General features: G+C 40.6%; 2 protein-coding genes across 2 annotated transcripts in view; both read left to right on the forward strand.

The window, feature by feature from the left end:
• Window positions 1-825: 825 nt before the first annotated feature.
• On the forward strand, window positions 826-15557 carry LOC128607405 (chromaffin granule amine transporter). The gene is made up of 16 exons (XM_053624235.1): window positions 826-1165; window positions 5911-6040; window positions 7196-7559; window positions 8259-8317; window positions 8699-8782; window positions 9801-9893; window positions 10022-10111; window positions 10210-10253; window positions 11138-11198; window positions 11447-11542; window positions 13402-13480; window positions 13730-13781; window positions 14227-14290; window positions 14376-14495; window positions 15025-15158; window positions 15250-15557. Exons 2-16 carry the CDS (start codon window positions 5926-5928, stop codon window positions 15355-15357), a joined length of 1563 nt encoding a protein of 520 aa, XP_053480210.1. The 5' UTR covers window positions 826-1165; window positions 5911-5925; the 3' UTR covers window positions 15358-15557.
• Window positions 15558-17984: 2427 nt separating this feature from the next.
• The window catches only part of tti2 (TELO2 interacting protein 2), a 4056-nt gene continuing 1698 nt past the window's right edge, over window positions 17985-20342 (forward strand). Inside the window, exons 1-5 of the mRNA XM_053624236.1 lie at window positions 17985-18854; window positions 19247-19433; window positions 19529-19621; window positions 19838-20022; window positions 20160-20303. Coding sequence (XP_053480211.1) covers window positions 18229-18854; window positions 19247-19433; window positions 19529-19621; window positions 19838-20022; window positions 20160-20303 — 1235 coding nt within the window. The 5' untranslated portion in view covers window positions 17985-18228. The remainder of the gene's footprint in view (window positions 18855-19246; window positions 19434-19528; window positions 19622-19837; window positions 20023-20159; window positions 20304-20342) is intronic.

Genomic DNA, 20342 nt, shown 5'->3' on the forward strand with positions numbered 1-20342 from the left:
ATCCAGCCTGTTCAAACAGGATGGCCGAGAGACGAGACTTCAAAGACAGACGAGGATTAACAGGAGCAGGGAGGCACGACGGCCTCCCATTATCGCTCTGATTTGTAAAAAAAACAACAACAAAAACAAATTTTTGGTTTGGACTGTCCTGCTAAAATGGTCAACCATGTGGAGGGTTTGGTGTCTACTCCTAAAGAGCTAACTGACCGTGTGTGTGAGTGTGTGTGAGTGTGTGTGAGTGTGTGTGAGTGTGTGTGAGTGTGTGTGAGTGTGTGTGAGTGGGGAGATAAGTGGAAACTGAGCACCAAGCAGGTGATGGATGCAGGAAGAAAGTCTTTAAAGCCTGAGGCTGTTGTAGAAAAAGAAAAACCATCAGATAGTACATCACCAGACTGAATGTGTGTGTGTGTGTGTGGTGTTTGAGCTAATAGCAAAAAGGAAATGAAGCTGGCACACACTACAGAGTCATCCTTAGTCATTAACCCAGAGTCGTACATAGAGAATACATCACTATATACACATGTAAACATTATATATATATATATATATATATATATATATATATATATATAAAATATATAATATATACATTATATACACACACACACAAACACACATATACATATGTAGACCCTGTATGTATGTATGTATAGTTATCTATCTATTATATATCTATCTACCTATCTACTTAATTACTTTTTATTAGTGTACGACAAATAAAGAAACGTACATTTTCCACTCCAGTATATGAAACTCACACACGGTACAGTGGAGAAACAGCTGTTTAGCGTGTGTGTGTGTGTGTGTGTGCGTGTGAGTCTGAATGTGATAGAAAAGATAAACCATGGCCAACAGAAGCCTTCAGGTTATTCACGTACCCAATAAAGGCCAACAGACACTGACAATTAACCTCGCTCTGACGCAGTGTGTGTGTGTGTGTGTGTGTGTGTGTGTGTGTGTGTATGTGTGGGTGTGTGTGTGTGGGTGGGTGGTCCTAATAAGGTCCCTGTGTAAGGGCTTTATCTTAAAACGAACAGAACACACATATAGGGTCCACCAGTTGACCTGGCAAACAGCTCACCTGTCCTGGACGCGCACACACACACACACACACACACACACACACACACACACACACACACCGTGAGAGGCAATGCAACTGAAGGTAAGACCAGTTTTAGTATTATTTTTATGCTCTTGTATGTTCACTATTTAACATCCGTTACATAATATTAATTAATAATTAATTCATAATTGTTATTGTTAATTCTGATACGTTTATGCATTAAAAGTGTTCATTTTAGGCTTTCGTTCATATTTTTCTTTATATTTTTTATTTATGATTCGCATGATGTTAGAGACATCAGTGACCATTTCTTATCAGAGTACTTATCTTAAACAGTGATATGTGAGAAACGTCATTTCTTTTGCAATTCTTCTTCTTCTTTTTTTTTTTTAATGAAATGTTACAGGAGTAATGTCAATTTAAAATTCAATAGAATAAAACAGTCCTAGTCTAATATAACTCATGTATGTTTGTTATAAGGAACATGCGCTCCACTCATTTATTTGAATTATTTTATTTTATCTTGGATCTAGTCCAGGGATTATATAATAAGCAGACTATATAATCTTCACTACAACGGAAACTAATACAGGGTAAAAAACTGGATTTTCCAGGCGTCACGTGATTATCGTAGCTAGAGTGATCCTGTTTCAATTAGCAAATTGAAAGTGCTAATTGTCACAGCCATATCTCCCTGCAGTTCTTGCCTAGGTTCCCATTGAAGCTAAGCAGCACTGAGCCTGGACAATACCTGGATGGGAGACCTCCTGGGGAACACTAAGGTTGCTGTTGGAAGTGATATTAGTGAGGCCAGCAGGGGGTGCTCACCCTGTGGTCTGTGTGGGTCTTAATACCCCAGTATAGTGACGGCGGCACTGTACTATAAAAACAGCACTGTCTTTTAGATGAGACGTTAAACCGAGGTCCTGACTCTCTGTGGTCATTAAAAATCCCAGGACACTTATCGTAAAGAGTAGGGGTATAACCCCGGTGTCCTGGCGAAATTGCACTTTATTAATCGTTCTTAAACCCAGATTAAAAATATACCATCAGGAAGAAACTGTATTTCAAATTCAAAGTATTTTTCTATGTTTTTGAATAGAAATCGCATCACCTCCATGCTATACGGAGCTATTGTTCAGACCTACACCTTAAGCACATAGTGACATGTAACCCATCAAATCGTGGAAATGAGCTGAAATTGCCCCCCCCCCCCAACCACTCAGTTTAACATGCTAGCCTGCTAGCAAACATTATTCACTAACGGTTCGCAAGCTTGTTAATAAACGTGGCTGTGCAATGTTACGTTAAACCCCAGCAGGGTTATATGTCATTGTTAAAACTGGCTAAATAGATAAATACTAGCTAGCTTGCTAGCAAATTGTTGAGATTAGCTTAAGTGTTAGCTTAAGTTTTTGGCTAATCAAATGTCTGAGGTTTTCTGCTTGTCTTTGGTAGTAGTGTGGTGTAACCAAAGCTTTCGTTTCTTTCATTTATTTAAAAGGCATATTTATTTATTTTTGGGGGATTTTGAGTGTGTGGGTGTGTACTATAAATATCGGCAAGTAAACTTGTCGGTTTGTGTTGTTACCAGCATGAGGACTCTTCAGACAGATCATTTGGGTGTTTTGTGAACACACTGTTCCCAGGTGATGAGTGTGATGAGTGTGAGGAACGTTTGCTGAGTGACTGTTTCTGGTCTTTGCGAATGGATGCTGATTAGACAACTTAAAGATCATCTTATCTCTGCTTGCTTGAGTGTGTGTGTGTGTGTGTGTATGGAAGCTGGAGTGTAATGAGAGACATGAGTAAGGTAATTAAGATCAGATTCAGTTTAAGTTAATATTGCTGCCAAATTGGAGCAGAGCAGATGCTCACAGAACGTACCATTTATTTAGTTTGTGTGGGGGGGGGGGTTTAGTTAACGATCTTGCTCTAGGGCCAAACCAATGGTGGTGTGTAAATTGTGAGTGTCAGGAGAGACGTCCTGGGCTGTGTTATGTGGGTGTTTCCTCCTGGTTAATATTTACTGCACATGCATTAAGAACATTTATGAAGGTAAATCAATTACCATAAGCAGGATGTAAACTATACAGTATCTCACAAAATGAATGCCAACATGTACTGTGACATACTGAAGCAGAGCATGATTGGTATGCTGTATTCTTCAGTTCTCTTCACATCCAGCGTGTCGAGTTGCAAATCTCGCAGGTCCCGCTGGAGGACTATAACATCAGGATCAGCTTTCTCGGCGGAAGATTTTCCGGTCCGTCTTTCTCCATATCGTCGGATACCTTGGGGCAGGCTTGTTCCCTTTTTTCTTCTTGGACCTCTTTTTCTCCTGACGTGATTGTATTTCCCCGGGCTGTCAAGGTTGAGGTTCTTTACATAGTTTAATCATAAAACATATCTCAAGACAGTTATAATATATGAACTTAACATATTATATCAGCTTGTATTTACATTGAGCAAGAACTAATGGCAGGGCTGAGACTACAAATTCCAGAGATCCAGGTCTCCTAGAACACTTCACAGTGCAGGACATCTTCATTTGCTAACCTCTGAGCCACACTACATTATAACATTTACGCAATTTTAACCGATTTTGAAATTGTGACAGATATAAGAATGCATTTCACAGATTTTCATCCATCAGCCATCAAACCTCCCACACTACAACATTTACCCAGGATGAAACACCTGAGCAGTGATCCAAGCTTCTGGAACCTGGTGTCTTACAGACGTGACCTTCATATCTGGCGGAAAACAGTTCAGCTCAGCTCTTATTGGTCATCTTTCAAGCATGATTTCAGGATTGTGTTTCACATGAGACAGTTGACAGGCTTACGTGCTCTTCTGAACGTTCTAGTACACGGAATCGCACGTGATGTCATAACACGCGGCATTCCATATGACATTCTAGTGTGAGAAATCGCTCGCGATATCGCAATACAAAAACGCCACTTTAGACGATCTAGGGTGTGGAGTCGTCTGTGATGTCATACTGTGCAATGTTCCCCGGATCGTTCTAGTCTCTGCAGCCACTTGTGATGTCATGATGCACAATGTTCCTTGACAAGTGTGTGCGATCGCTCGTGATCATAACGGACAATTAATGCACAATAATAGATTATTGGATAACGGTAATACACAGCATTTTAATACACAGAACGATCTAGGGTACGGATCTCTCATGAAGTCATAATGGATCCATTCAAGAGGTCAAAATGAGCAACATTCCTCGGGACGTTCTAATATGGGTGATCTCTTGTGTTGTCATGTTTCTTCAGAACATTCTTTGTGTGGAACGACTTGTGATGTCATAATGTTCCTCAGAATGTTCCAGTCACTTGTGATGTCATAATGTCATAATGTCATAATGTTCCTCAGAACGTTCCAGTCACTTGTGATGTCATAATGTCATAATGTCATAATGTTCCTCAGAACTTTACAGTCACTTGTGATGTCATAATGTCATAATGTCATAATGTTCCTCAGAACGTTCCAGTCACTTGTGATGTCATAATGTCATAATGTCATAATGTTCCTCAGAACGTTCCAGTCACTTGTGATGTCATAATGTCATAATGTCATAATGTTCCTCAGAACTTTACAGTCACTTGTGATGTCATAATGTCATAATGTTCCTCAGAACGTTATGTTGTGATGTCATAAAACTGGTTTCCTCCACCAGTCACTTGTGATGTCATAAAACGCACCTTTCCTCCGGACATTCTAGTGTGCGGAGCGTTCTAAGATTCTGCAATATTCCTCAATATTCCTCAGTCTAGTGTGTCACTTGTGATGTCATAAAACGCACCTTTCCTCCGGACATTCTAGTGTGCGGAACGTTCTAAGATTCTGCAATATTCCTCAATATTCCTCAGTCTAGTGTGTTCAATCTCTCGTGACGTCATAATAATGATAATGAGTCTTTATTGGTCACGTATACATTACAGCACAGTGAAATTATTTTCGTCGCATACCGCAGCATGCCAGGAAGTTGGGGTCAGAGTGCAGAGTCAATATAGGGGACACTATACTATAAAAACAGCTCAGTCTTTCGGATGAGATGTTAAACCCAGGCTATGACTCTCTTTACCGCCAAGCCACCACTCCCACCATAATTCCAGTCCTTCTCAAGATGTTCTAGTGTATAGAATCACTTGTCATCTCACAATATTTGACATTCCTCAGCACATTCTAGGGTGTGGAATCTTGGCAGCATGATGCCATAATGTCTGAGATTACTTAGAGACGTTCTAGTGTGTAAAAATCTTTTACGCTGTCACAATGCCGATCGTTCTCAAAACATTCTTGGGTGTGGAATTCCTTGCGATGTCATAATTTCCTGAAAAAGTTTTATCGCTCGTGATGGCATAACACGCGTCATTCCTTCAGACGTGTTAATTTGTGGAATAACGTGTCTCTCAGGAATACTGCATCGACACACACATGTATGCTATAGTGTCACATTATATAGTATATAGTATTACACGTGCAAGTAGCAAGCGACAGTAAGCCATTTCTAACATTTGGAAAAATGAAATTTGCGAAAGTGTCGAATTGATGATCCGGTCACAGCTTGTACGCTAAATTAAACCACCTATCCTCCAAGGCTTTCTCCTATTAGGATTAATAGCACATTATCCCAATTTTCAGCAAGGTAAGCTGCATGCTAATTGCATGGAACAGCGTGCAGAGTCTTGTCGTGGCGTGTGTCCGACTTTCAAATAGGTCAAAACTTCAGCGTCTTTTCCCGTACTCGGTTTTTTTTCACAAATCATGTTTTTTTTCCCAGACACTCAAACATTTGCAATGCTTAAATGTGTGTGTGAGTGCAGTGACCAGGTTTGGCGATGACTGTGTTGAATCCTATGGAGTGGATCAGGAAGAGCAGGGGCTCACGGCGCCTCGTGCTGGTGGTGGTGTGTGTGGCTCTGCTGCTGGATAACATGTTGCTGACTGTCGTGGGTGAGTCAGCAGCCCGACACACAATAACGCTCATGTTAATTTAACATCTTGAACACACCGACTCGCACGCCACAGTTTTCTAAACAGATGTTCATCAGGTGTGAAGTAAAGTGGATCCATTTTGACAAAAAAAAAAAAAAAAAACAATCAAACCTACACCGGTTCCCATTACCCCTTAGTCAAGACACGTTTGGCGTCTGCAATTGACTTCTTTAGTTCTGCACTGGACCTACAAGGCTCGAGTAACCGCTTTATCCTGGTCAGGGTCACCGTGGAGCACTGGGTGTGAAGCAGGAATACAGATGCCAGTCCATTGCGAGGCACTATTCAAACACAGATGGGTAATTTATCTTAGACACGCCGCATACTGGCCTGTTTATGGGAGCGAGGAGAAAACCAGACAACCTGGAGGAAACCCACATGGACATGGGTAGAGCATGCAAAACCCCACACAGACTGTAACTCAAGCTCAGGATCGAACCAGAAACCCTGAAGCTGTGGGGCAGCATTCCCACCGTGGCCCTGTGTGTGTGGAGTTTGCATGTTCTCCCCGTGCTGCGGGGGTTTCCTCCGGGTACTCCGGTTTCCTCCCCCAGTCCAAAGACATGCATGGTAGGCTGATTGATGTGTCCAAAGTGTCCGTAGTGTATGAATGGATGTGTGAGCGTGTATGTGATTGTGCCCTGCGATGGATTGGCACCCTGTCCAGGGTGTACCCCGCCTCGTGCCCGATGCTCCCTGGGATAGGCGCCAGGTTTCCCCGTGACCCTGAAAAGGATAAGCGGTATAAAAGATGGATGGATGGATGGATGTGAGGCAGCAGCTCTACCAGCTGTAAAACCGTGCCACCTCGGATCTTCGAAAACCAATACTGTAGAATTGTATAATTTATTATTATACAATAATATACAATATACAGTAGACATACTGTGTTCTTAACCACTGTGGGTGAAACAGACTTCCTGTACTTGTTAGCTCCATTGCAAAACTAGAGAAGCAAATCAACCACATTCACGGTAAGGGAATCCCCCCCCCCAATCCCATAGACTACTCCTCTAAGACAGTAACACTAATCACATGTACTGAATTTCTGAATTTACAACATTACCAGCATTACCACATTTAATTGATCATCATCTTTCTCCTGCTCTCCAGTTCCTATCATCCCTACCTTCCTGTATGCCATGGAGCATCAACCGGTTGAACTTTCCTCCTCCTCCTCCTCCTTCTCCTCTCTGTCTCCTCCTACCATGAACCACCCCACCTTCTCTTCCATCTTCTCTCTCTATGATAACGTGACCTACACCAAGACCACCACCAACACTGTGACCCAGGATAACTTCAGTGACTCAACGGTTACCCCAATCTCCAACGGGAGTGCCAGCATCTCTGACTCGGGCGACTGTAAGGACGACAGGAAGTTTCTGGAGGCAGAGAACGTGAGAGTCGGCCTCTTGTTTGCATCCAAAGCTATAGTGCAGCTTCTGGTCAACCCTTTCGTGGGTCCGCTGACCAACAGGTGTGTATTTGTGCAGTGGCTTGACTGCTAATCCCCGTATGAACTTCAAACCATTTCTTACGAAATGAGGAGACATGAAGAGGAGAACTCTGAGAACTTAGGCTGGAGATCTGAGTTGCTTCTGATGATGAGGCTTGAATAGTAAGGAGGGGAGAGGGAAGATAGAGGATGGGAAAGATGGGAGTTTATTGGACATTAGCTAAAAAGAATATTATGCTCTCTGTCCGCTTTCTGATCGACTGCCAACACCAATCCTCTTTTTGTTTGAACCGAGTTCCTCTGGATACGTAAACAGTGTTTATGTATGTATGTATTCTTCTTTCTGTAATTCCACTCTCAGGAAGATCGCTTCCCGTTTCCGACTTCAGACTTACTCTGATGTTCTTCAGGAGATTCCTCTTGAGGAAAAAAAAGGTTTCCTCAAGGGTTCTTTGGACAGTCAATGAATCTTTCTTTTCAAATGGGGTTCTTGGAGCCTTTTCTAAAAAGGAAACCCTCTGTTTTAACATTCCTCCAGTGAGACCAGAGTGTAGTGGTTCTGGATGGGAATTTCTGTATAGATTTATAATAGTTCATTGAAAATGAACAACAAAACAGCTATTATTAACAAGACCCTTTCAAGCCTGACCAATGCAGTGATACAAAACATGTACAACCTTCAGTGAGCGGATTTGTGATCTGTGCTTCTTTCTTTTTCAGGATCGGTTACCATATACCCATGTTCGCTGGGTTCGTCATCATGTTTGTCTCCACGATAAGTAAGCAAAACATAACAATTAAATACATGGAACATCAAACATGTGCATACAGTAACAAGCCGGCACATGTATCTAATACTAATTCACCTGCAAATCGTATAAAACCTTCAGAACCTTTGATAACCATAACTAAATAGTGCAAAAAAAAAAAAAAAAATTGTTGTATTTTTAAAATCTTACTCGCTTATATTCAACACCAGAATTATTATATACCTTTATTATTATTATTATTATTATTATTATTATTATTATTATTATTATTATACCTAAGAATATAAAGGTGTTTAAAATGTTCTGCATGGAGAACTCTAATGTGTTTTAATGTCATCTGTGTGTGTGTGTGTGTGTGTGTGTGTGTGTGTGTGTGTTTCTGCCGTGCAGTGTTTGCTTTCTCAGAGACGTACGCCTTGCTGTTTTTCGCTCGTTCCCTCCAGGGCATCGGCTCCTCCTTCTCCTCTGTTGCAGGTACAGTGTGCGTGCGTGCGTGCGTGCGTGCGTGCGTGCGTGCGTGCGTGCGTGTGTGTGTGTTTGTGTGTCCTCTGAAAGTACACTGAAGACATTTGGGTTTGAGATCAAAAGACAGATCAGAATTTCAGCTTTCATTTCCTCGTATTTACATCTAGACGTGTTCAACAGCTTTGAACTCACCCAGTTTTTCCAAGTGATCAAGAATATCGGAACACGTGATTGATAGGTGTTTCTTTCCGCCCAGGTGTGCCCTGTTAAACTGATTGTTTAAAGAACTAATAGCTCTGAACGTCTACTCTTGGTTTGAGCCCTAGGTTTCGCCTGTGAAGACTGAATTTGTTGTTAAAAAGGATAAACCAACATGAAGACCAGAGAGATGGCTTTGGGGGGAAATCGTTCAGAGTCGTTGCACAAGCATCGGGGATGACCAGTACAACAATATGGAATGTCCTGAAACAGAAATAAACCACTGGTGTACTAACAACCAGACACGGAACAGCATTTTCTACGTTTCATGTAGTTTAACACAACTAGATTTCAATTCCAGGAAATAAAAGCTGAAATCTTAAACTCTCGCCTCATATCCGTCTTTTGATCTCAAACCCAACTGTCTTTGATGTATAGCACAAACAAATGGATTGGCCTTGCCGTTACAATAGTTCCTGAAGGGACTGTATTCCTTTAAGGCGATCAAATGTCCCCATACTGATTGGAACATGTAACTATTTTGGCCTTGTGTAGACGTTTGGATGGTCCCCGTTGATTTATTTGAACTTAAACTACTACAACTACACAAAATACATAAAAATGACTAAGTTTCGATTCGAATTAGGTGTAGACGTAGGCATAGGATTATTTCGCTACAGGAACACACACCTCACAAGTGTGTGTCTGTATTCACAGATTAGAAAATGTCATCCAAGTATATCAGGAACCAAAGTAGATATGTTACTGATTGTGTTGTATGCATGTCATTTGTGTGTGTGTGTGTGTGTGTGTGTGTGTGTGTGTGTAGGACTGGGCATGCTGGCCAGTGTGTACACTGATGATAATGAGAGAGGGATTGCCATGGGGATAGCACTAGGAGGACTTGCCATGGGTGTGCTCAGTGAGTGCTGGGACTATTAGAAATTGCTCACAATAATCACTTGTAATTACTAATTGATGCAGAAAGAGATTCAGCTATTAGTGGGGCTGACGCGTGTGTGTGTGTGTGTGTGTGTGTGTGTTTTGCAGTTGGCGCCCCTTTCGGCAGTGTCATGTACGAGTTTGTGGGTAAAAGCTCTCCGTTCCTCATCCTGGCCTTCCTTGCTCTGTTTGATGGAGGTGAAACGTTTAAAAATGCTGCTCTTGCTGTGTCATGATTATTGCGCTTTTGTGTTAATGTTTGATTGATTGATTGATTGATTGATTTTAAAACAAAGCACTCCAGCTTTGTATCCTGCAGCCTTCTAAGATATCTCCCGGGGTAAGCATGGACACCTCACCCTTCTCCTCACTACATTTATACACAACAGAACAACAGTTTCTAGCTACTATAACAGAAGTGATAACAGGAACTCAGTTGGGGTTTTTTTGTTTGTTTGTTTGTTTTTGTTTTTTTTTGGACGGCCCATGACATTAAATTGTAACTATAAATTGATAAAAAACTATCTTGTTGTAATAAATGGAAAAATTGTAATCATTGACAAACTGCTGTGGTATATGAGGAATAAAACACTGCTGTTACACAAATGCTAATGAACAACAGGATGGTGTTTCTGAGTTAGTGAGTTAGTTAGTTCAAGTTAGTTCCTGTTAGCACTTACGTTATAGCAGCAAGAAAAAACACACTTTTTTTCTTTTTTTTTTTAAGCCACAAAGACCTGAAGATGTCGGTAAAGTTATAGCTTTAGCGCTAACTCCTTCCTTAAAGGTTACGTAAACATCTCCTTACAGAAAACATCACCATATCAACAATCAGCATGTTTTTTTTTTTTTTTAACGTTTATTTTAAGAAGTTTCAGTTCAAATTTTCCTACTTAGCAAAATTCCTACTTACCTCATATCGTCAGTGCAAAACGAAAGAAGCAAAACTTAGACACCGAACAAAAAATAAAAAGTGACCGCTGTACTTCATTTGGAGAAAAGCTTACGCATAGTTATATATTTGAGATGAATATTTCTTTTAAACTTAAGGCGTATATATTTTAGAATGAATCACGGACCTATATATATATAGATAGATAGATAGATAGATAGATAGATAGATATACCACTGTTAGTTGTGTTCTGTTACAGCCCATAAAAAAGTCATACATATTCAGGCTGTATATCACTTATCGCACCTTTAATTGTGGAATCTGTTTTCAGAGTGTTGCGGGTACACCACTGCTAACTCTGCTGAAGGACCCTTACATACTCATCAGCGCAGGTGTGTGTGTGTGTGTGTGTGTGTGTGTGTGTGTGTGTGTGTGTGTTTGCTACTTATCATCAATCAAGAAATTACCTTTGTCCTAATGCGAGCGATTGATAAAAGCCATGCCTGTGTGCTGTGTATACTTATCACTTGGACATTATGTGTTAATGTAATATGAAATTCAGAATCCTTTCCAGAACAATAAAATATTTTCCAAACTGCACACAAACACACTGGTATTGATGGCGTGAGCTTGTTCGCAGGATCTTTGTGCTTTGCCAACATGGGCGTAGCCATTTTGGAACCCACTCTCCCTATATGGATGATGCAGACCATGTGTTCACCAAAATGGCAGCTTGGTAAGAAGGTCCACTACCTGTTTCATTCCTTCGTAATACAGATTAAAATAAAGTAAATAACTTTGACAAAATACAAGCTGTTTCCTACCATTTGGCACGGTTTTCTAATTGGTCTTTTATTCATGTAACAGTTGAACCAGATATTAAAGGTGGGGTCAGCAAATTTGAATTATATTATGTTTCATTTATGTAGTGCCTTACTCATACCCAAGGTCATGTTACAATTGAAAAACAAAACAAAACAAAACAAGAAAACACTTATAAATAATAATAATAATAACAGAAATAATAAATTAGCTAGGAACTGATTGAGGGGAAAGAAGTATTCGGACACTTTTGTTTTTGTTATTTAATATATTTCCGATGTATACGTCCATGTCAAATTAACGCATATATATATGTTTTTCAGCTTTTCTACTTGTATATATATAATATATATATTTTAAAAAAGTATGTATTCATAAGCATGTAGTGTTTAAAACACTAAATTAATAGGAATTCATACACTATATTAAAATATATAAAGGTTAGGGTTACAATAAAAATAAATCAAGTTCTAGATATAAATGCTGCAAAAAAAAAAAAGTTCTCATTCTAATTGGACCTGGTTTCGCACAACAAAAACATGGTGAAGGAACATTATTGATAAAGGTTCAGAGCCATAGCAAAGACCTTAAACATCCCTGTAAGTACGATTGGTTCAATAGCATGCAGGTGGAAATTTCACAGAACCGCAACTAATCATTCCTAGACTGGTGCGCCACGCAAGATTTCACAAAGTACTCTCGGAGTAATGATAAGGAAGGAACGCGAGAGTTGCGAGACGACCTGAAAGCAGCAAGAACCACAATCATCTTTGTTTCTAGACCTCATGTAAAAGGAAGCACAGAGATGCACATCTGAAAAAACATTTAGGCAATCAATGATTCAACTCGTCGTGTTTGGAGAAAGAAGGATCTCGTAAATGATCCTAAGAACACCATAATTCCCACAGCGAAGCACGATGGTGGGAGCGTCATGATATTACACGTCAACGAAGGAAACATGGAGGAATGGAACGACGTATCAGGACATGTTAGAGAAGAATGAATCTCACTGACCACGAAGACAGACGTTTGGCCGAGCCCATCTCCGAGCTTGAATCCTATTGACAATTTATGGAGGATTTTCAAATTGCCTGTCCAACCCTGTAAATTTGGGGAACTGAAGATGAGAAGAATGGGGTCAGAATTGAACCACAATGCTGCGAAAAAGCAAATGACTTCTTACCGTTGATGTCTCAAAGCTGTAATTGCCAACAACAGCTTTGCAACTCAGTACTGAGGTGGATCATTTGTGTTGTCGGATACGTTCCTCCTTTGTTTATTCTTATGAATGCATACTATTTTTTGGTCATATTTATAAGTACAAAAGAATCCAAAGACATTACGTGTGTAAATCTGATCTTGACGTATATTAAATAACAAAAGGACGTGCTTATTTCCCGTCACTGTAAGTAATCTTTTTTTTACGGTGGCTTTGGAGGGATCGCAGCTTAATTTTGACTTTCAAAGCAGCAAAATTCTGCCGAAATCTCTGCCTTTTACGTTTGCTCTAAAAGACAGAGAGCGAAGAGGCGAGGTGGCTCTAGACTTCTCCACGGGACATCGACGTCTCGTGCTATTACTTTAATTGCTTTTTCTATGAGGCTCAGTCGCCCGATCAAAACCACTGATACGTCTGAGAGTGTATTCAGAAGACGGCAGAGTGTGTCTTCCTTGTCTGTTTTATCTGTTGGTCATCATGGGCTCTGCCAACCCCCCCCCCTCATCTGACCCCCCCCTTTCTTCCATCCACTGATGAGGGTGTTGATATTGCAGGGGTGGCTTTTCTACCAGCTAGCGTGTCTTACTTAATTGGAACCAACCTGTTTGGTCTGCTGGCCAACAAAATGGGCAGGTAAAATGTCTTTCTGGTGCATTTAATATCATATAAATAACATTTAATGGTGTTCATATTAAGAGTAATTTGGGTTTATTATTATTAGGTCAAATGTATGTGTCAAGAAAGGACGTAGTGAAATATATCTTGCAGTAACTTTATGCAAAGATATCTGCACTTCAGGAGTAATTATTTGCAGTGGAGATTGAGCTTTAAAAAAAACCCCCCAGACAATCCGCTGACTTTCATAACCCCGATCTTTACTAGGTGGCTGTGCTCCATGATCGGCATGGTCGTTGTTGGCATCAGCCTCCTTTGCGTGAGTGACGCCGTTATTTACTTTCTATTCGATAGAAAATGTATAGAAATGATAGGACTACTACTTTAGAAATTCACAGTGCATTACTGTAAATAAGTGCACAGTCCACCGAACGATAGACGGCTTCTTGTCATTTAAATATTACGCCTCAGACCGCACGTGACGTTCGTTAAGACCAAAGACTAAACACTAAGACGCTCAGACAGTCATTTTTTTTTCAACATTGATTAACATTTGAGGTAAATTGTACATTATGTAAATGTGATATTTAGAATTATATACGTTATATATGTTAAGACTAGCCGGGACACTGTTGGGTTACTGTGTGTGGAGTATCGTGACTGTGTTTAGATGCTGGTGAGCAGGATGATGTGAAAGGGGAGGGGTGTGAGCCCGCTGCTGGGCAAACAAACCTACTCTTCTCTTAAATCCGAATTTCTTACAGGTTCCTTTGGCCAAAAACATCTACGGCCTTATTGGCCCTAACGGAGGACTAGGATTCGCTATTGGTAAGCACTGCACTGCTAACACTGCCAGAGCAGGAACACGGCTACATTTCCACTAATCGCTGGAATTCGCACTTTGTGTTTGTAGGAATGGTTGATTCGTCCATGATGGCTATAATGGGATACCTGGTGGATATCAGACATGCCTCTGTGTATGGCAGCGTGTACGCCATAGCGGATGTGGCACTTTGTATGGGGTTCGCTATAGGTAAAAGATTTATATTGAACATCGCCTCTAACTTGAAATGAAACAAATCCGATCGAACGAATTTCTTATCGACTTTATATTTTGTAATAGACATTAAAGCGGCAGTGTGTTATTTTTAGAGCCCTCTGCTGCTTACGAGGTGAATTGCAATGACTTGACGTTATCCGTGAAGCGCATTTCCCACATGAGTAGGGTCTAAATGAAGGTGTGACGTGGAGAGGCTGATGTTTTGCTGGGGGGGGGGACTGATTTCAGGGCCGGAAAAATGTAAACAGACGCTGAAATTAAACAAAATAGTGCGACCCGTTGCATAGAAATGTTGTAACGGAATCTTTGAAATTCTACGATAATCACAAGTAAAATTACGAAGTTGGAGTGCCGTAAACTTATAATGAATGCATGAATAAGTGTGTGATACCGCTTTTTTTCCCCCTTTTACTCTAAAAAAGCACATTATAGCACAAAAATATATATTTTCCAGATTAACTAGCCAGACAATCTGAGACGTTTCTCCTGTATTATGATGTAGGTCCATCTACAGGGGGCGCTATAGTACAAGTGATCGGCTTCCCGTATCTGATGGTGCTCATCGGGGTGGTCAATATTCTTTATGCACCCCTGTGCTTCTTTCTGAAAAACCCTGCTGCTCGGGAGGAGAAGATGGTAGCACATACACACTCACATATATACATACTCAAACACAACACATACTATCCCTTCAGGCATTGCTTATTTATGTCGATTTTCCCCACAGGCCATTCTAAACCAGGAGTGTCCCATGCACGTGAAGAGCTACAGCACAGAGCGTCAGTGCAGAGAGTTCCCCCTGAGTGACGAGAGTGACGCCGACCCCGAGGACTAACACACACACACCGTAAAGAAATAAAACACTCCCTGGGTGTTACTTTTGCCAATCTGAAGTTGAGTGTTTTCCTATAATAGCACTCCATCTATGGAGTGTTCTATTCCTCTTACGCCACAGCAATATGCCAACGATTACTATTTGGCATTAATTCATTAACGACACATCACGCTTTTTTATCCGTTTTCCTGTTCTCACTTACGCTATAGCAGCTGTAAGCACTGGCTTCCTCACCAACCTCTCTTTTTGCTCTCTCTCTCTCTCTCTCTCTCTCTCGAAGAAAAACATCATCATGCTATCATGAAATCGCAATTTGTAAACGGCGCTTTTCTTGAAAAAATGCATCGCTGATACTGGAGACTCCTTCCATAAAGATTTAATAATAATAATAATAATAATAATAATAATAAAAAGTCTCCTCTTAAATGTCAGTAAACATATAAAACCATATACAGGATTATACCTTTTTCTTTGTTGAATAACTTGGACCGTCCATGTGTGAGTTGTTACTATAGAAACGATAAAGTATTCGAACGTATTAGAAGGTGTTCTGTCCAATCAGAATCGAGTATTCGACAGGGCTGTGGAATAATGTGAGCTGTTATACTGTTGTCTTGTATTTCACCTTACTGGATGGACGATGATTCAAAATATGTAGGTCTAGTAGAGCAGATCTTAATCCAGGACATAGCCTATAGTACACTGTGTTTAAATAGATCAAACACTCAACCAGCTCAACCAGGGACCCACTTGGTGTGATTAATCTGCCACGTGTCTCATACAAGAAATATATTTACCTACATCGGTGCAAACAAAATAATCACGTAGACAAGATTGCATGGAACGTGACAGTGAAAATCCAATATCCTCGCAATCAAAGCTCTTTGTTCCAATGTCAATAAACGCTCACGTCGTAAATCCCAAAGGTGACGCATCTCTTTCCAGCTGATAGGCATCACGTTCCATCCTGTAATATGACATGAAAGGCAAAGGTAATGACAGATGTGACAAAAGATTACATTTCCACCCTGCTTGATTAAATGAAAGCTCTGTAAGGGTGAACAGAACAGCTTTCGCAGTGGCTAAGCAACAGCTCAGATGGTTCAAAATGGCTTATAGGATTGATACTGCTGTTCATAAAAAGGTCATTTAAAAAATAATAAAAAAAAAGGTTTTCAAAAGCGTTTCAATTAGTTTCGCATTTTAATTCTATATATGATTTCACGTATGTGATTTTAGAGGTTTTGATAGCAGTCTGCATCCAAATACCAGCAAACGTCTGATGAATTGTGGTAGCATTTTTAAATAAGTCTTGTATCTATTTTATTTTATCTACAAAAATAAATTGGGTGATTCCATGATCAGAGTGCCATTTGTGTCTCACTGATATTACATTTTAAAATCCATATTAAACACACGTGAAGTGTCCTTTCAAACAACCTGTGTGCGTTTTTCAGATAAAACTTTAATAAAAACCTATATTATCGCAATTAGAAAACAGTATTTCTGCCTGTCGCAGAACACCATAACTACGCTTTATCTTCACATATAATCATTAAAACTCTTCCAAATCTTATTGTTTTTTTTTTTTGTTTTTTTTTTTTGCATTAATGTGTGAAAACATTTCAACATCTCATTCTTGAAACATCTTTTTCCAAGAGTTGTCCATATTCATACAATAGTTTATGTGGTAAATGTACACTTTAGTTTCACTGAACACTGAATACTTGAACGAACGCATTCAGCCCTATGAAATATCTGGAATATTCCATAGGTCACATGTTCAACAGAAGGTTTCCTGATAATCCTGGGAAGAAGAAACGTAAGTTATTTAATCCTTTTTTTTTTTTTTGGGGGGGGGGGGGGGGGGGGGGTTTGGGGGTCTATTTTTATTAATATTGTGATATTGACTGACAATATCACTTTAAACATACAACCCTGTTACCCAAATCTTAGATTTAAAGTAAATTATTAATTTAAAAAACCCAATAAATTAATGGTTAATTACATGCTACGAAAACCCCATAGCATGTTACTGTCAACCCTGTTACTTATTCAAGAGCAGAAACCGCCTATTAAAAATGTGCTTGTTGCCTGAGATGGGTTAACACACTTTTGAATGGTGACATGCATGTTTTCTTACATTCTGTGCTGACAAATGATAACGAAGGGAGAATATTCTGCTTATCTTTTATTACAAAACGAATTGCAACACTGAAACATTTGCCAATATGTCAATATAAAACAGTATTGTACATAAACATTAAATGAAAAGAGGTAATAATAATAATAATAATAATAATAATAATAATAATAATAATAACTAAGTTTTATATCGTGTCTGCATTCTGTCTTGTTTATTTTTTTTATTCTAACAATCTAAAGACTAACAAAATAAGGATGTCAAATATCTATACAACTTAAATAATATAAAGTAATCAACAGCAATCAATTAGTGAGTAAATGAGTAAATAAATGAGCAAGCCCACCAACAAATAAATAAATAAATACATGTATGAATGGACGAATGAATTCATGAACTAACGAACAAACAAACAAAATGAAAATATAAATAAAAAGAACTCGTAAAATAATTCATTTATAATATGGCAGTCGTTTTGTGCCCTTATTTTGTAGTCATCAAAGGATTGCCCCGCCTACTGTGCTAAGATTGGTCCATATAACATCCCTCCAGTAGAGCTACCCAATCAGAGAACGGTTTATGAGACGTATTAGCAGGCGGGGTTTGTAGAGACCGCGGGGGAAAATGACGCCATTATCCTGCGACAACTATCGAGATCAAAATAAAAGCTGGTTTAAGCGTGTCTTAGCTGAGATAAATGTAAATAAATAAATGTACTAGTTACAGGAATGTCTTTAGAGCGCCTTCTACGTGACTTGAATATTAAGTCTGAAGTTGAGAAGGATGGAAGTGTCATTTCTGTCCTTTCGGAAATCCGTGAACGCTTCGAGGAGAGAAATTCAGACAAGCCGAGCATCCTGAGTCGCACAGCAGAGGTGTTCAGGATCAGTCCCCTGTCCTGGCTCTTCCCCGAGTTCAGCTCACGGTTACGGAGCACGTATGCAGACCTGGTGAGCTCCTGCACTAAACACGCCGCTTTGCCGTTGTGTGACACGGACAGCGGGACTTTACCGGCCGCCAGCTATGAAGAGATCCCAGGAAAAGCCCTGGCGGTCGGGGGAACTCTCCTGGCGCTGAGCGCTCGGCTCGGAGAGGCGGTGAAGTCTGGAGCCTCAGGGGCGAAGGCTTTAATTCACGCACTCAGTCCTGTGCTGTGTGTCTTCTCCATCACACACCTGCAGAAGCAGCCGTGGACTGATAAATCCTCCAGGAAATGTGCTCTGGAGCTGCTGAAGCGCACCGTCACAGCCAGTGGAAGCGGCTCAGTGCAGGAGCTGCTGTGTGGAAGTGATGGAGGCGCAGACACAGGGATCCTGGGATCCATCCTGGACACACTCCAGCCTGACATGACAAAGTGAGCTTGAGTCCCTCAAGTAAAAGTCAAGACTCACCGGGACGCTGTAGATTTACAGTCGAGGTCATAAGTTTACACACCCCTTGCAGAATCAGCAAAATGTCAATAATGGAAAGAAAAAAAACACAAAACCCTAATAATAAAAAGGATTATCAACATTGCATTTAGGTGTTTATTCAGTCCTGCCCTGAATAATCTATTTCACATAACAGATGTTTACATTATAGTCCATGAGACACAATAATAACTTAATTTACACACATGAACCAGTTCAAAAGTGTACACATGCACTGATTCTTAATCCTCGTTGTGTAAAGATGGATCTCAAAATCGTATAGTTGCTGTCGGAAAGGGGTCAAATATGCAGAAGATGATCGTTTATCTGTCTTTAGGGAAACCTGGAAGCGAAACGAAGCGGTCAAACACGTCTTCTCGTGGCTGCTAGTACAGGTCGGGCGTCCCTGCTTAGCCGACTACTTGGACAAGGTCTTCCCTCCGTCTCTGCTCATATCGGACGACTACCGGACGGAGAACAAGGTCCTCGGCGTGCACTGCCTTCATCACGTCGTCCTTCATGTGGTCAGATAAGACTTTTCGCTATAAAAATTAGTACTCGTAGAAATCATCTCGAGACTAATAGTAATATCGGTGTATTTGATTATCGTTGTGTCCAGCCTGCTGCTGATTTGAGGCAGTTTAACCGAGCTCAGGTGCTCTACGACGCCCTCTACAATCACCTGTACACGTCTGACGCGCCGCTCATACAGGTACTGTACATACGTGGGAGACGCGTGACGTCTCGTTTTACAGTTAACCCGTAATTAATGATGACAGGTTTAAGCATTATTCGAACCAAAATATGACTTATTCTTAACGCTCTAGTCAGAAACGATAGCATGCATATAAATACAAGCCGCGTACAGTATTACAGCTTACAGCGTGTGTGTGTGTGTGTGTGTGTGGTGGTGGTGTTATTGTTGCAGGTGGTTCTGCCGTGTCTTATAGATTTACTCTCAGTCCTTGAGAAGCCTCTCGGCCACGCAGGATTACCCCGAACGCCGAACCGCTACGACAGCGTCCTCCGCCTCATTTTAACGCACATGGAAATGGAGCACAAGCTCGCACTGCGCCGGATCTACGCCAGCAATCTCCTGCTGTTCGTCGAGAAGTGAGTCCCACGACGCACACCGTGTAACGTTAAGCCGGATGCAACGCTGTTTACGAGCGTCTCCGCTCACGTTTACTTTAAGTTTTGGTGTCTTTAATTGAAGTACGCTTTGTGTTACGCTGGGGTTGATTTTACAGGATGGGTATAGGCATCACTCGGCATCTGAAGAGGCTGGAGAGGGTGATTGTGGGATATCTGGAGGTCTCGGATGGTCCGGAAGAGAAAGCCAGACTCAGCATATTGGAGGTTCTAGAGAGGACGATACAGGTTGCCTGGCCAAGGTATATGCAAATTAATATGCAAATTTAACACAACAAAAT

This window comes from Ictalurus furcatus, chromosome 5, assembly GCF_023375685.1.
Source record: "Ictalurus furcatus strain D&B chromosome 5, Billie_1.0, whole genome shotgun sequence".
NCBI classification, from domain to species: Eukaryota; Metazoa; Chordata; class Actinopteri; order Siluriformes; family Ictaluridae; genus Ictalurus; species Ictalurus furcatus.

Coding starts and splice junctions, on each gene's coding strand:
- LOC128607405 (XM_053624235.1), top strand. CDS start 5,926: ATGACTGTGTTGAATCCTATGGAGTGGATCAGGAAGAGCAGGGGCTCA. Junction 7,560..8,258: donor GTGGGTCCGCTGACCAACAG/GTGTGTATTTGT, acceptor TTTCTTTTTCAG/GATCGGTTACCATATACCCA. Junction 13,481..13,729: donor CTGGCCAACAAAATGGGCAG/GTAAAATGTCTT, acceptor GATCTTTACTAG/GTGGCTGTGCTCCATGATCG.